Source organism: Lethenteron reissneri, unplaced genomic scaffold, assembly GCF_015708825.2.
Source record: "Lethenteron reissneri isolate LAM-NWPU_2019-01 unplaced genomic scaffold, ASM1570882v1 scaffold_1546, whole genome shotgun sequence".
NCBI lineage: Eukaryota > Metazoa > Chordata > Hyperoartia > Petromyzontiformes > Petromyzontidae > Lethenteron > Lethenteron reissneri.
The window spans coordinates 130,085-143,011 of record NW_026891274.1 but is presented as its reverse complement, the minus strand read 5'-3'; the positions used below and the strand labels follow the sequence as shown (position 1 = coordinate 143,011).

General features: G+C 47.0%; 1 protein-coding gene across 1 annotated transcript; it reads right to left on the bottom strand.

Moving 5' to 3' along the window:
• Positions 1 to 202: 202 nt before the first annotated feature.
• On the bottom strand, positions 203 to 8,632 carry LOC133362611 (prominin-1-A-like; the record flags this gene model as incomplete). The annotated part of the gene is made up of 6 exons (XM_061581533.1): positions 8,527 to 8,632; positions 3,974 to 3,987; positions 3,520 to 3,755; positions 1,684 to 1,742; positions 744 to 952; positions 203 to 324 (listed from the first exon to the last, which is right to left on the bottom strand). Coding segments are annotated over exons 2-6 (640 nt in total), but the record flags the coding sequence as incomplete, so codon positions are not given.
• Between the last annotated feature and the right edge of the window lie 4,295 nt (positions 8,633 to 12,927).

The window sequence follows — 12,927 nt, the reverse complement described above, 5'->3', positions numbered from 1 at the left end:
AAACAATTATCATTATTATATTATACTTTTCATATTAATGCAGTGGCATTGATAATTGCGTCGAGTTGTTCTTGTTGTTATGTTTTGTGCGCCACTGCGAATCATTTGCTCACATTTAATCTACACCCACAGGTGCGTGCTTTTCGGTGACATTTAACGGAGGAAACTGCGCGGACGTGAGGCTGGGGCAGCTGCCGCTTACACGGGGCGTAGTGTTGAGGCAGGGTCCGGACGTCCTTCAAGTTGCTCGACAGCAGGGTCTCCGACTGCCGGATATTGTTGGTCACATTGTTGTTGGCCACGTAGGCACACACAATGCCCGCCCTGCACGGAGACGCAAAGGGGAAGCAGAAACACGTTTTACTTACCGCAGAGAACACACAAACACTGCTGGCTTAACTCTACGGGGAGGTATTCCACGTCACTTTGAGATCCTTCAACAAACTCCGGGATAAGAAGGCTCAGCTGACCGAGTATTATTTCCCTTCTACGTGGTGACTTTACCGAAAGAACCAAGAAGATGAATCCCTGCAGTCACGAAAGCTTCAAATCGAAATTTAACCGCCTCTACGGGGAGGGATTCCACATAACTTTGAGATCCTTCAACAAACTCCGGGATAAGAAGGCTCAGCTGACCGAGTATTATTTCCCTTCTACGTGGTGACTTTACCAAAAGAACCAAGAAGATGAATCCCTGCAGTCACGAAAGAAGCTTTAAATCGAAATTTAACGAGACGACTCACTCGACGGCGAGCGTGACGAGGAGGAGCGAGGCGCCGTGGCAGCTGCGTTTGCAGTCGTCGTTCTTCCGTGGCCTCCGAAGCATCTCTCCGCGGCGGTTCCCGCAGCAGCGGCGGCGGCGGCACATGCAGCAGCCCGCCAGCGGGAGCAGCAGCAGGAAGGCGACGCCCAAAGCCGCGCACACGATAAAGCCGAGCTCATAGCGGATGATCTGAGGGCAACGTGAGCCACATCACCAAGTCACCCACGCCGAGTTGAACCGCCAGGCTTGCAGGTTACGGCACTTAATGATGGTATAATCGTTTCGAGGTGCAACGCGCTTGCACGGCGTTCACCACAGAGATAGAACAACTCAGAGGTGCCAGGAACCACAGACAAGCGGGGATCCTCTGTACAGTGGAACCTCGGTACATGTCGTTAATTCGTTCCAGAAGGTAGGACTTATACCGGAAATGCCGTATAACAAACGAGTTTTTCCCATAAGAAATAACGGGAAGGAAATAATCCGTTCCAGAGAATAAATGATATTTTATATGGCATATTATACATTAATAGGGCTGTATAAAATTATTTAGACACTACTTATTACTAAATGCATACATACATTGAAATAAATGCATAAATAAATACAAATAAATTGAAATAAAAATAAAATTTAACATCACTTTATCTTGCTGAGAGGAGCCTACGGGGATGGTGGTGAGGAAGAGTCGTGAATGGGGTCTACGCGGTGACTCATCACGACCCATACAAGTTCTAGCAAGCGCGTCGTATCCCAAGCAAGACGTCGTATCCCAAGCAAGGCGTTGTATCCCAAGCAAGACATCGTATCCCAAGCAAGCACTGAGGTTGTGAAAGTGATGCACGATGACACAAACAAGTGGCTCGTCTTTGCAGAGCAGGCAAGAGCGCAAGTGAAAATTGCGAAGCGTGCAAACTAACCTGGCGATAGTCCTTGTTTACGACTCCAAAACCTTGCTTCATAGCTTTGGCGAGTAGCTCTGCGAGAGAGAAATGCCGCGAAAAAATGTAAACCTCACAATCTCTTTGAACAAAAACAAAGTAATGAATTGTTCCCGGTAAACGTTTTCAAAGGTGTGCATCGCGTAATCTTTGCCTTGATATGCACGCGCACGTATCCTACGCGACCAAACTCCGCACGTAAAGTGCCGCTGTGAAATATTTCTGAGCGTGGAAACCTGAGCACAAATTTGTGAACATAAATTGTGCCGAAACTTGCTATGGAGCGGCGGTTTTCTGCGTGTGGCAAGGTCACCACGTGTGGTTACACGAGACATCTCCCGGGGGTACGTGAGACAATTCAGAATCAGAATGTGTTTCTCGTGGAGGAATCCGATGAGCTATGAAGCTCTGTTTCACAGGTGCCCGGTAGGGGCACGGGGCCAGAACGTGACAACAACAAACACGGCAGGAGTGAAAATATACGAGAGGTGAACAAATCACTTGAAATATATACAAATATATAAATATATACAAATATATAAATATATACAAATAACACTTTCTTTTTCTTACCAGGTAAAGCCCACTGAGCTTTTGGTTTATTTTTCAGAAGTGACCTGGGCACAATTAATAGCTCAACCAAGTGGCTTATCACGTGTACATTTATAGCAGCAAAATCATCTAAACGCATTTAAATTTCGATGTAAAGCTTTCGTGCCTGCAGGGATTCATCTTCTCGGTTCTTTCGGTAAAGTCACGTAGAAGGGAAGTAATAAAATAATAAAAATAAAACATAATAAAATAATTCTCACGACGTTTCGGCCACAACGCAAGCAGCCGTCCTCAGGTGAAAAACTATATCTTGTCGACAGACCTGTTCTTCACCTGAGGACGGCTGCTTGCGTTGTGGCCGAAACGTCGTGAGAATTATTTCATTATGTTTTATTTTATTATTTTATTACTTCCCTTCTACGTGACTTTACCGAAAGAACCAAGAAGATGAATCCCTGCAGTCACGAAAGCTTTACATCGAAATTTAGCTTATAGAGAATTGTGATTTTCAAACAACGCGGTCATTTACAGACCCTTAGCAATTTGCTGCGGGACGATGGCCTCAACGTGCGGTGACAGCCGTGGGAGGCGTTTGACCATACTTCACTACGCCGGTCTGCGCAGGTTAGTGACATGGTAAAAAGGACAGAATCAGGTCAGATATAATTGGCCACCGATGTTGGCCGTGGTGGGGAATCTAACTCAGGTCATTGTGCGGCTGCACATTTACCCTTTTGAATCTACGGAAAGGATGACCTTATAGGATTTTGGCTAAACTCATGCGGCCAGCTATGGCTACAGGGTTTGGTGGTACATGTTGTTTATGTCGTTTATTGTGAAATTTCGGTCACAGTTCCTATGATCACTGTTAGATTGCTTATGGCTTTATTTTGGTGATTTCGAAAAGCTGTTTGGTTTGGCCATGTTTGTGTTGTTGTAGTATGGAGTTAGACTGATGGCCTTAATCTAAGTTGTCTTGTGGTTGTTGTTTGACTTGCATCCCACTGGGATTGTTGCACACAGCGTTGGTGTACGGTGCTTTTTCTGGAAGACTTCGCAGTTTTTCCTGGATTTTTCTGTTTGCGCAAAGTCACTTTAAGATGTTTCCTTGTTCGTGTTTTTGTTTTCTGTTTGTTGCGGTTGCACCTGATTCAAGAGCCGAATGGCTCACAGGGCTACACCAAATCAATAAAACTGAAATATAAACCGCATGTATATATACCAACACTCCAATATAGTCACACGATCTCCCAAAGCACTCACCGTGAGGAAATGAATTCGGCTGAACGAGGTCCAGAAACTTGTGCATCATCAAGAAGAGCGTTCCGATGGCGCCGGCGTCGTAACTGGTGTCGGTCACGTAGGTGGCCGTAGGAACTTGCCCAAAGTCCAGCGTGGTGGACGGCACGCTCGACACGAGGACGAGCGCCAGCAGTACAAAAACCGCCGGGAATGCCGTCACACCACCAGCCATCGTCGCTGCGGGAAGGCTGCAAAAGCTAACGCACAAACAAGGGAGTGGGGCGCCACCGTGGTTTTGCGCACAAAAGTCTCCTCGCGAGCAGCGCCAGCCAACACGGTCCCAATAACGCTCACGTCCAGATCGTCGTTATCGTCGCACGCTCGGGTGAATGGTGCGCGTCGGTTCACGTGGACGTGGCGCCTCCCGTAAGTCCTGTGGGGCGGCGGGAGTGTTTGTATCCGATGAGCTCCTTACGCTGAATCGGGCATCTGGGAAGACAATAGCAAAAATTAAGAGGGCATTTTAAACGCAATAAGACTTTCACAGGAACGCACGTACGCAAACAGCCGGCTGCTATGTACGGCAATATAGCAGTTCACCGAATAAATAATCTGCAGCTGCACTTGGAAGAAATCACACCGGGTTATTTGAAAGGTTCACACAGCCAATTGCAAGTCACTGTTTGGTTGCACGAATTTTTTCCCATCAAATCGGCCACACGGTAGTTTAAAGGTTCCCCGATGTTTTAAAATCGTAATACGTTTCGCTCGTTTGCATTGCCATTGGCTCGCTGGAGGCGCACTTGAAACAAATATTTTTGTCTTCTTGTTTCTTTCGGTAAAGTCACGTAGAAGGGAAGTAATAAAATAATAAAAATAAAACATAATAAAACAATTCTCACGACGTTTCGGCTACAACGCAAGCAGCCGTCTTCAGGTGAAGAATGAGACACTACCAAACTAGGAGCTTATATATAAGCTGCATTGGGGGTTGAAGAGCGCCTTAACAAAAAGAATGTGCATGTGAAGAGGAATTTAGCATATTCATGGAAAATGCGTAGGCGTTGGGCGGGGGGGTGTCAAAGTCATATTATGCCCATGCATTATGCAGGATCAGCAGCAACCAAGGGGGGTGCAGGGATTAGCAGTAACAAAGGAAAGGAATGTTAATGATATGTAGCTGCAGTTACTCAACAACCACGTAGAAAACTAAAGTATAAACTACATAAAAAACTAAAGTATAAACTGCATCGCACCATCAGTATACTTACTATACTCTATAATAAGCTGAGTTACTAACAGCAAGTAATACATTACAATTCTACCTCGTAAAAATTCTATAATATGCTTCCATCTAAACCTTATTCTCTTATATCACACGAGCATATACCGTACTATATACTGCCATAGATAAACCCAACATTAAATTATATACTGTATTGCTGTAAACCAACCTATATCTTATACATTTAATATAACACTATGTATTATTCTACACACCCTAATGTGTATCGAAATGGTTTATTACGTCCTTCCAATGATTGCTGAGCCAGAATCCATCTTCTCGGTTAAAATTGTCTCTGTGTTTGTATATGTGGATCGCCTCATGAACGAATCTCTCATGATAGCCAGATGGCTTGCAGAGAACCTCTGTCTTGGAGAAGTCGATATCATGTGAGCCCACTGAGTTGTAACAGTGATCTGCCACGGCTGAGGTGTTTGTCCTACCGTGTTTCAGGTCAGCTTTATGTTCACGGATGCGGTCCGAGACATGTCGTTTGGTTTCCCCAATGTAACTGCTACCACAGAGGCAACTTAGTTTGTAGACGCCAGGGTACTGTATGTCTGGAACCACATCTTTTACAGACGGTACCAGATCACGGATTTTATGTACTGTGTTGAATCGGACCTGGATCTTGTGTTTAATCAGGATTTTGGAGATCTTTTTTGTGACCCCAGCAATGTAGGGTAAGGTGATGGTCTTGAAAGGCTCCTCAACAGGATCCTTCTTGATGGTTGGAGTGATGGCTTTGCGGATTGTATAGTCGGAGTAACCATTTGCCTTAAGAGCTTGGCGTACGTGTTTGAGTTCACTGGAAATGTGTTCATGGTCGGAGATGCATTGGGCTCTATGATATAGAGTCTTGATGAGGGAATTCTTCTGGGATGGATGGTGGTGGGAATCCGGTTTTAGATAAGCATCCGTGTGGGTGGCTTTCCTGTAGACAGAGTGGCTCATTGAACCATCAGGTCTCCTTTTGATTAGTCGAAAATGATGGCAAGCTACCCTTTTTGGATGTCCTAATCAAAAGGAGACCTGATGGTTCAATGAGCCACTCTGTCTACAGGAAAGCCACCCACACGGATGCTTATCTAAAACCGGATTCCCACCACCATCCATCCCAGAAGAATTCCCTCATCAAGACTCTATATCATAGAGCCCAATGCATCTCCGACCATGAACACATTTCCAGTGAACTCAAACACGTACGCCAAGCTCTTAAGGCAAATGGTTACTCTGACTATACAATCCGCAAAGCCATCACTCCAACCATCAAGAAGGATCCTGTTGAGGAGCCTTTCAAGACCATCACCTTACCCTACATTGCTGGGGTCACAAAAAAGATCTCCAAAATCCTGATTAAACACAAGATCCAGGTCCGATTCAACACAGTACATAAAATCCGTGATCTGGTACCGTCTGTAAAAGATGTGGTTCCAGACATACAGTACCCTGGCGTCTACAAACTAAGTTGCCTCTGTGGTAGCAGTTACATTGGGGAAACCAAACGACATGTCTCGGACCGCATCCGTGAACATAAAGCTGACCTGAAACACGGTAGGACAAACACCTCAGCCGTGGCAGATCACTGTTACAACTCAGTGGGCTCACATGATATCGACTTCTCCAAGACAGAGGTTCTCTGCAAGCCATCTGGCTATCATGAGAGATTCGTTCATGAGGCGATCCACATATACAAACACAGAGACAATTTTAACCGAGAAGATGGATTCTGGCTCAGCAATCATTGGAAGGACGTAATAAACCATTTCGATACACATTAGGGTGTGTAGAATAATACATAGTGTTATATTAAATGTATAAGATATAGGTTGGTTTACAGCAATACAGTATATAATTTAATGTTGGGTTTATCTATGGCAGTATATAGTACGGTATATGCTCGTGTGATATAAGAGAATAAGGTTTAGATGGAAGCATATTATAGAATTTTTACGAGGTAGAATTGTAATGTATTACTTGCTGTTAGTAACTCAGCTTATTATAGAGTATAGTAAGTATACTGATGGTGCGATGCAGTTTATACTTTAGTTTTTTATGTAGTTTATACTTTAGTTTTCTACGTGGTTGTTGAGTAACTGCAGCTACATATCATTAACATTCCTTTCCTTTGTTACTGCTAATCCCTGCACCCCCCTTGGTTGCTGCTGATCCTGCATAATGCATGGGCATAATATGACTTTGACACCCCCCCGCCCAACGCCTACGCATTTTCCATGAATATGCTAAATTCCTCTTCACATGCACATTCTTTTTGTTAAGGCGCTCTTCAACCCCCAATGCAGCTTATATATAAGCTCCTAGTTTGGTAGTGTCTCATTCTTCACCTGAAGACGGCTGCTTGCGTTGTAGCCGAAACGTCGTGAGAATTGTTTTATTATGTTTTATTTTTATTATTTTATTACTTCCCTTCTACGTGACTTTACCGAAAGAAACAAGAAGATGAATCCCTGCAGTCACGAAAGCTTTAAATCGAAAAATATTTTTGTATCACAGCGAAAATGTTATTGGCCACTCAAAATAACGCCCTGTATATTCAGTAAAAATACAAGTAAATCACGATTCATGGTTAATTACATTGCAACAAAAGACTACAAATCTATATTTGCCGGAGACAATAATAATTATTTTCAAAGGTAAAAATGCCTGAGCGATCAAACGGCGCAAACTAAATTTAAATAGAATATTGTTCACAATCCATCGGATGCTGATACCCCGTTGTTGTATACTTGAAGTCTATTTCAACACTTTCTGTCTTTCAGCGGAGTTGTTAATCTCTCGCAGTGGAGGCCCGAACAACCTGAAACAGCAAATCTCCACATTATAAATTGTGTCCGATAGCTAGACCTCAGAATTCCGCGCCTGGTGCGTGAACACTGAGCCCTAAGAATGCTCAAGATGCCTTACGTGTCTGTCTCTGTGAGCTTTGAGCAACAGCAGAGATTCCTGAGAATCCTAATAATGCCTTCGTGTGCACGTGAACAAAAACACTGAACACATTTGTCAATAACACTGTAGCCTTAAAAGGAAAAGTATATAATAGGCGATGTTTGGCATATGGCCCTTCTTCATTGCAGATCAAAAACAAGACCAGATATAGAGTGGATAAGAGTTGGAGACTGCATTTAACAACCATGGGTGTCTCTACACGTTGGTCACTTTGGAGGATGTGTATTATACCTCGGTTCTTTGTCTCTGTGTGATTGTTGGTCAGATACAAACATAGAGACACAGTGAGATGTGTCTGTAGTGGTTGTTGGTCAGACACAGAGAGACACAGTGAGATGTCTCTGTAGTGGATGTTGGTCAGACACAAACACAGAGACACAGTGAGATGTGTCTGTGTGGATGTTGGTCAGACACAAACAGAGAGACATAGTGAGATGTCTCTGTAGTGGATGTTGGTCAGACACAGAGAGACACAGTGAGATGTCTCTGTAGTGGATGTTGGTCAGACACAAACACAGAGACACAGTGATATGTCTCTGTAGTGGATGTTGGTCAGACACAAACACAGAGACACAGTGAGATGTGTCTGTGTGGATGTTGGTCAGACACAAACACAGAGACACAGTGATGATCGTAAGTCGGGGACTACCTGTAGATAGGCCCTGTAGGTTACTGCGGGGATGTAGGGAGCGGTGGTGCAGCGGCGAAACCCCAAGAAAAAAATATTTGAATCGGTTCTGGGCCTCCCCTAAGTCGACTCCGCCTCAAATGAGTACCTGGTGCGGTGGACTCGAGACGTGGTGCCGGTAGGACGAGTCGATGATGATGGATGGATGAGGATGGAGAGTGGACGACTTTAGGAGGAGGAGGAGGCAGCCGGAAGTGACGTCACGCCCACACTCGTAAGCCACGCCCAGGCCCCTCCCCCCTCCCCCCACCTCTAACGGAACGTTGGGCTTGATTTGTAAGAATATTTTTATTCGCGCACGCATGCACACACACATACAAGACAAACGGTACAAATTTAAAAAAACACACACACAAGGTACAAAAAAAATAAGCGGTGCAGGTGAGGTTGGAAACCCAAGAGGGTTTATATGAAAAGCAGACCACATTTTTTCTTCGATTTAAAGCTTCTTTGGTGACTGCAGGGATTCATATTCTTGGTTATTTCGGTAAAGTCACATAGAATGGAAATAATAAATAATAAAAATAAAACATAATAAAATAATTCTCACGACGTTTCGACCACAACAGGTCTGTCGAGAGACAGACTATGTCTCCTCGACAGACCTGTTCTTCGTCAGACGCTGTCTTTCCGACAGACCTGTTCTCCACCTGAAGACCGCTGCATCTTTCTTGTCTTAAAGCTTTCGTGACTGCAGGGATTCATACTCTTGGTTCTTTCGGTAAAGTCTTTACCGAAAAAACCAAGAACATCTTAACACAGCAGTTTTGTTGCCAGAAAAAAGGGGAAAACTTATTGTCAAAAGCATCTTTCTTGACTCAAAGCTTCAGTGGCTGCAGGAATTCAGTGGCTTTACCGAAAGACCCCCAAAAAAATATTTGTTTTTGTGTGCGCTTATGTGTGTGTGTGTGACTTGGGCTCCATGGATGATACTAACTTATTTCGCGCACCGCACCGTAACACCTGCCCAGTGCGAAGAGTAGGCCAACCCTGTGCTTGTGAAATGTGGAAACCCTCGAATGGAATATCTGCACCGGTTAGAAACATTCAGGCTGGCCTGCCTATGATCCATCCTGGGTTTTAACCAGGCTGGATTATTTAAGGAGCTCACAAATCCTTGAAAGATCTGGAAATCTCCATCAGTGAGCTCCTCTGGCAAGCAAGGCTGCATTAGCTGGGTCATATAGCCCACATTCCCAACCACCGCTTGCCGAGAAAGCTGTTTGGCCAGATAAAGGGGGCTAAACGGACACGACACGGGTTGGAAAAGAGATGTATGTGGTACAGGAGGATATGGAGCTGAGTGGACTTCCCTTACCACTGACTTTTTCCACACCATACTCTTTGGTTCTTTCGGTAAAGTCACGTAGGTATAAAATAAAATAAATAAAATCACGACGTTTCGGGCGCAACACAAGCGTCCGTCACCAGGTGGGACAACCACAGCAACAAACAATATGCTGACGTGGGCAAAAGGGCTGCTGCAACAAGAGGCTATATAGGTAAGAGATGGGGGGTGGGGGAGCCAGGGAGGAGAGACAGGGAGGGGGTGGGGGGTAGGGGGAGTGGATGCTACAAGACACAATCACGGCAGAAGATACCGGGGTGGGGAGGGGAAGTGGACAGGCTGGGAGTGGGAGGGTAGGTTTTCCATACCAGTTTAACCAATATCTATAACACAGCAGAGGTCGCAACCGGGTACCCGATACCCGTACCCTACCTGATACCCGGCTACCCGTACCCGGCTGGGTACGGGTAGCCGTTTGCGACTCTGGTGCGGCCTGGTACGGGTAGGCGTGAGTCACTGGTAACTGTTTGTCACTCATTTCCCAACGTCTTGTCTCTTCTCACAATTCAAGTTCATAGAATCAACCCACCCGCGCCTGCAACATGGCTTCATCCCAGAGGTCGCAATCAGGTACCCGATACCCGTACCCTACCCGTACACGGCCGGGTACGGGTAGGGTACGGGAACTGCCGGGTACGGGTACCCGTTTGCGACTCTGGTGCGGCTGGGTACGGGTACGGGTAAGGAATCAAAACCCGTTTGCGACCTCTGTAACACGGTGTTCTTTTTGGTTAGATGGCGTAGATATAGAAATATCTTCAAACCCGCCATCACCCGACAGGCAACGTAGTAAGGTTTGTCACGTGAACAGAACGTGCCAATTCGTTACTTGCGCAGCACACCGTGGGTTGTGTTGGAGAGCGAAGCCACCACGTTGATCTGTGTTTGTGTTCGCGTACGGATCAAGGCTGTCATGTTTTAATAAACAAAAGATTCTACACTATGGGAACCTCATTTGCCAGTAAAAATATGATAATTGCTTTTTTACCCTTCTATCTGGCAACAAAACTGACACCTTTTTACAAGGAGTCATGTTTGCATAGACTGCTATACCTGCAGTCATAAATACAAACAAAAGACATAACTCTGATAATGTATGCACTGTCCTTGAAGTTGATTGGTCCACACCCAACTTCAAGGACAGTGCACTTTATCAGAGTTATGTTCTTATGTTTGTATTATGACTGCTGGTATTGCGGTCTATGCAAACATGACTCCTCGTAAAAAGGTGTCAGTTTTGTTGCCAGATAGAAGGGTAAACAACCAATTATCAAACAAAAAATTATCGTTGAAGTAATTCGTGGATGGAGAACGCCAGCCCACACACTGGGCTGCCTCTTGATGCTGGTTGGCTTCCCCACTGCACCGACGGGCATTCATCGTCCATCCTGTCGCGTTTGTGATCCGCAAATCGTCTCTTTGAACGCGGCAGTCGCGTGACAGGAAATCACTTGAACAATTTTTTTTTTCAAATGCACTTCACCTACCCCTCTCATCTCACTCCACTCCCCTCCACACACTCTCAGACCTCTTCCCCTCTCATCTCACCGTGTTCGCGTGCATTTTCACATGCAAAGTTTTATTCGCATTCACATCTTCAACCTCCCAGTTCCCCAGCTTGAAGAACTCCCCTCCCCGTCCCGGTGTCGGCCGTCCTTCTCCCGACTTTGGCGTCTCCCGCGCCTCCAGGCGCACCACCACCTCGTCGTCGTCGTCGGAGCCTTTGCGAGGAAGCTTGGGAGAGCGACCGCCCTCCTCCTCCGTACTACTACCACCGCCACCACCGCCACCACCGCCGCCTCCACCCAAGTTGTTGGCTATCCACGAGACTTCCCGTGGCCGGCGCCTGAGACACCGCGGGCAGCAGCGGCGCCCTGCGGCCAGCAGGACGCTCAGCAGGCAGACGGCCAGCGACAGGGGCAGCAGCACAGGCAGCAGGGAGCCTGGGGGAGGGGCAGGGGGAGGGAGGGGGAGGGGGCAGGGGGAGGGAGGGGGAGAGGGGGAGGCAGGGAGGGGATGGAGGGGAGGGAACAGAGGGAGGGAGGGAGGGAGGAGGGGGGTGGAGGGAGGGGGGGAGGCAGGGAGGGGAGGGGGCAGGGGAAGGGAGGGGGAGGGAGGAGGGGGGGAGGCAGGGAGGGGAGGGAGGGGAGGGGGAGGAGGGGGGATGGGGGAGGGGGGAGGGGAGGATGGGGAGGGAGGGGGAGGGAGAGGGAGGGGAAGGGAGCAGGGGGGTGGAGGGAGGGGGGGAGGCAGGGAGGGGAGGGAGGGGAGGGGGCAGGGGAGTGAAACCACAGACTCCAAATACTCCTCTACTTAGCTACTCAGTCTCTACTACTACTACACTACTCAGTGTTCACCGGACCGGCCGCTGTCACCCCCCCCCCACTCACGATCAATGGCGGCGGAAGCCGGGGGGACAGATCTTCCGCTGTCGATGCTCGTGACGCCCACGCCGGACGCACACGAAGAACCAACACCACCAACACCATCAACACCATCAACGCTGCACTCCTCCTCGTCGTCATCCACCTTCTCTCCTGATGGTGCACAAAAAACCAGGAAGGCCGTACGTACGTCTATGGGTCTCTGTGTGGTGAGTCCATGGGTCTCTGTGTGGTGAGTCTATGGGTCTGTGTGTGATGAGTCTATGGGTCTCTGTTGAGTATATGGGTCTCTGTGTGGTGAGTCTATGGATATCTGTCTGGTGAGTCTATGGGTCTGTGTGTGGTGAGTCTATGGGTCTCTGTGTGGTGAGTCTATGGCTCTCTGTGTGGTGAGTCTATGGATCTCTGTCTGGTGAGTCTATGGGTCTCTGTGTGATGAGTCTGTGGATCTCTGTTGAGTATATGGGTCTCTGTGTGGTGAGTCTATGGGTCTCTGTGTGGTGAGTCTATGGGTCTGTGTGTGGTGAGTCTATGGGTCTCTGTTGAGTATATGGCTCTCTGTGTGGTGAGTCTATGGATCTCTGTCTGGTGAGTCTATGGGTCTGTGTGTGATGAGTCTGTGGGTCTCTGTTGAGTATATGGGTCTCTGTGTGGTGAGTCTATGGATCTCTGTCTGGTGAGTCTATGGGTCTGAGTGTGATGAGTCTATGGGTCTCTGTTGAGTCTATGGGTCTCTGTGTGATGAGTCTGTAATAAA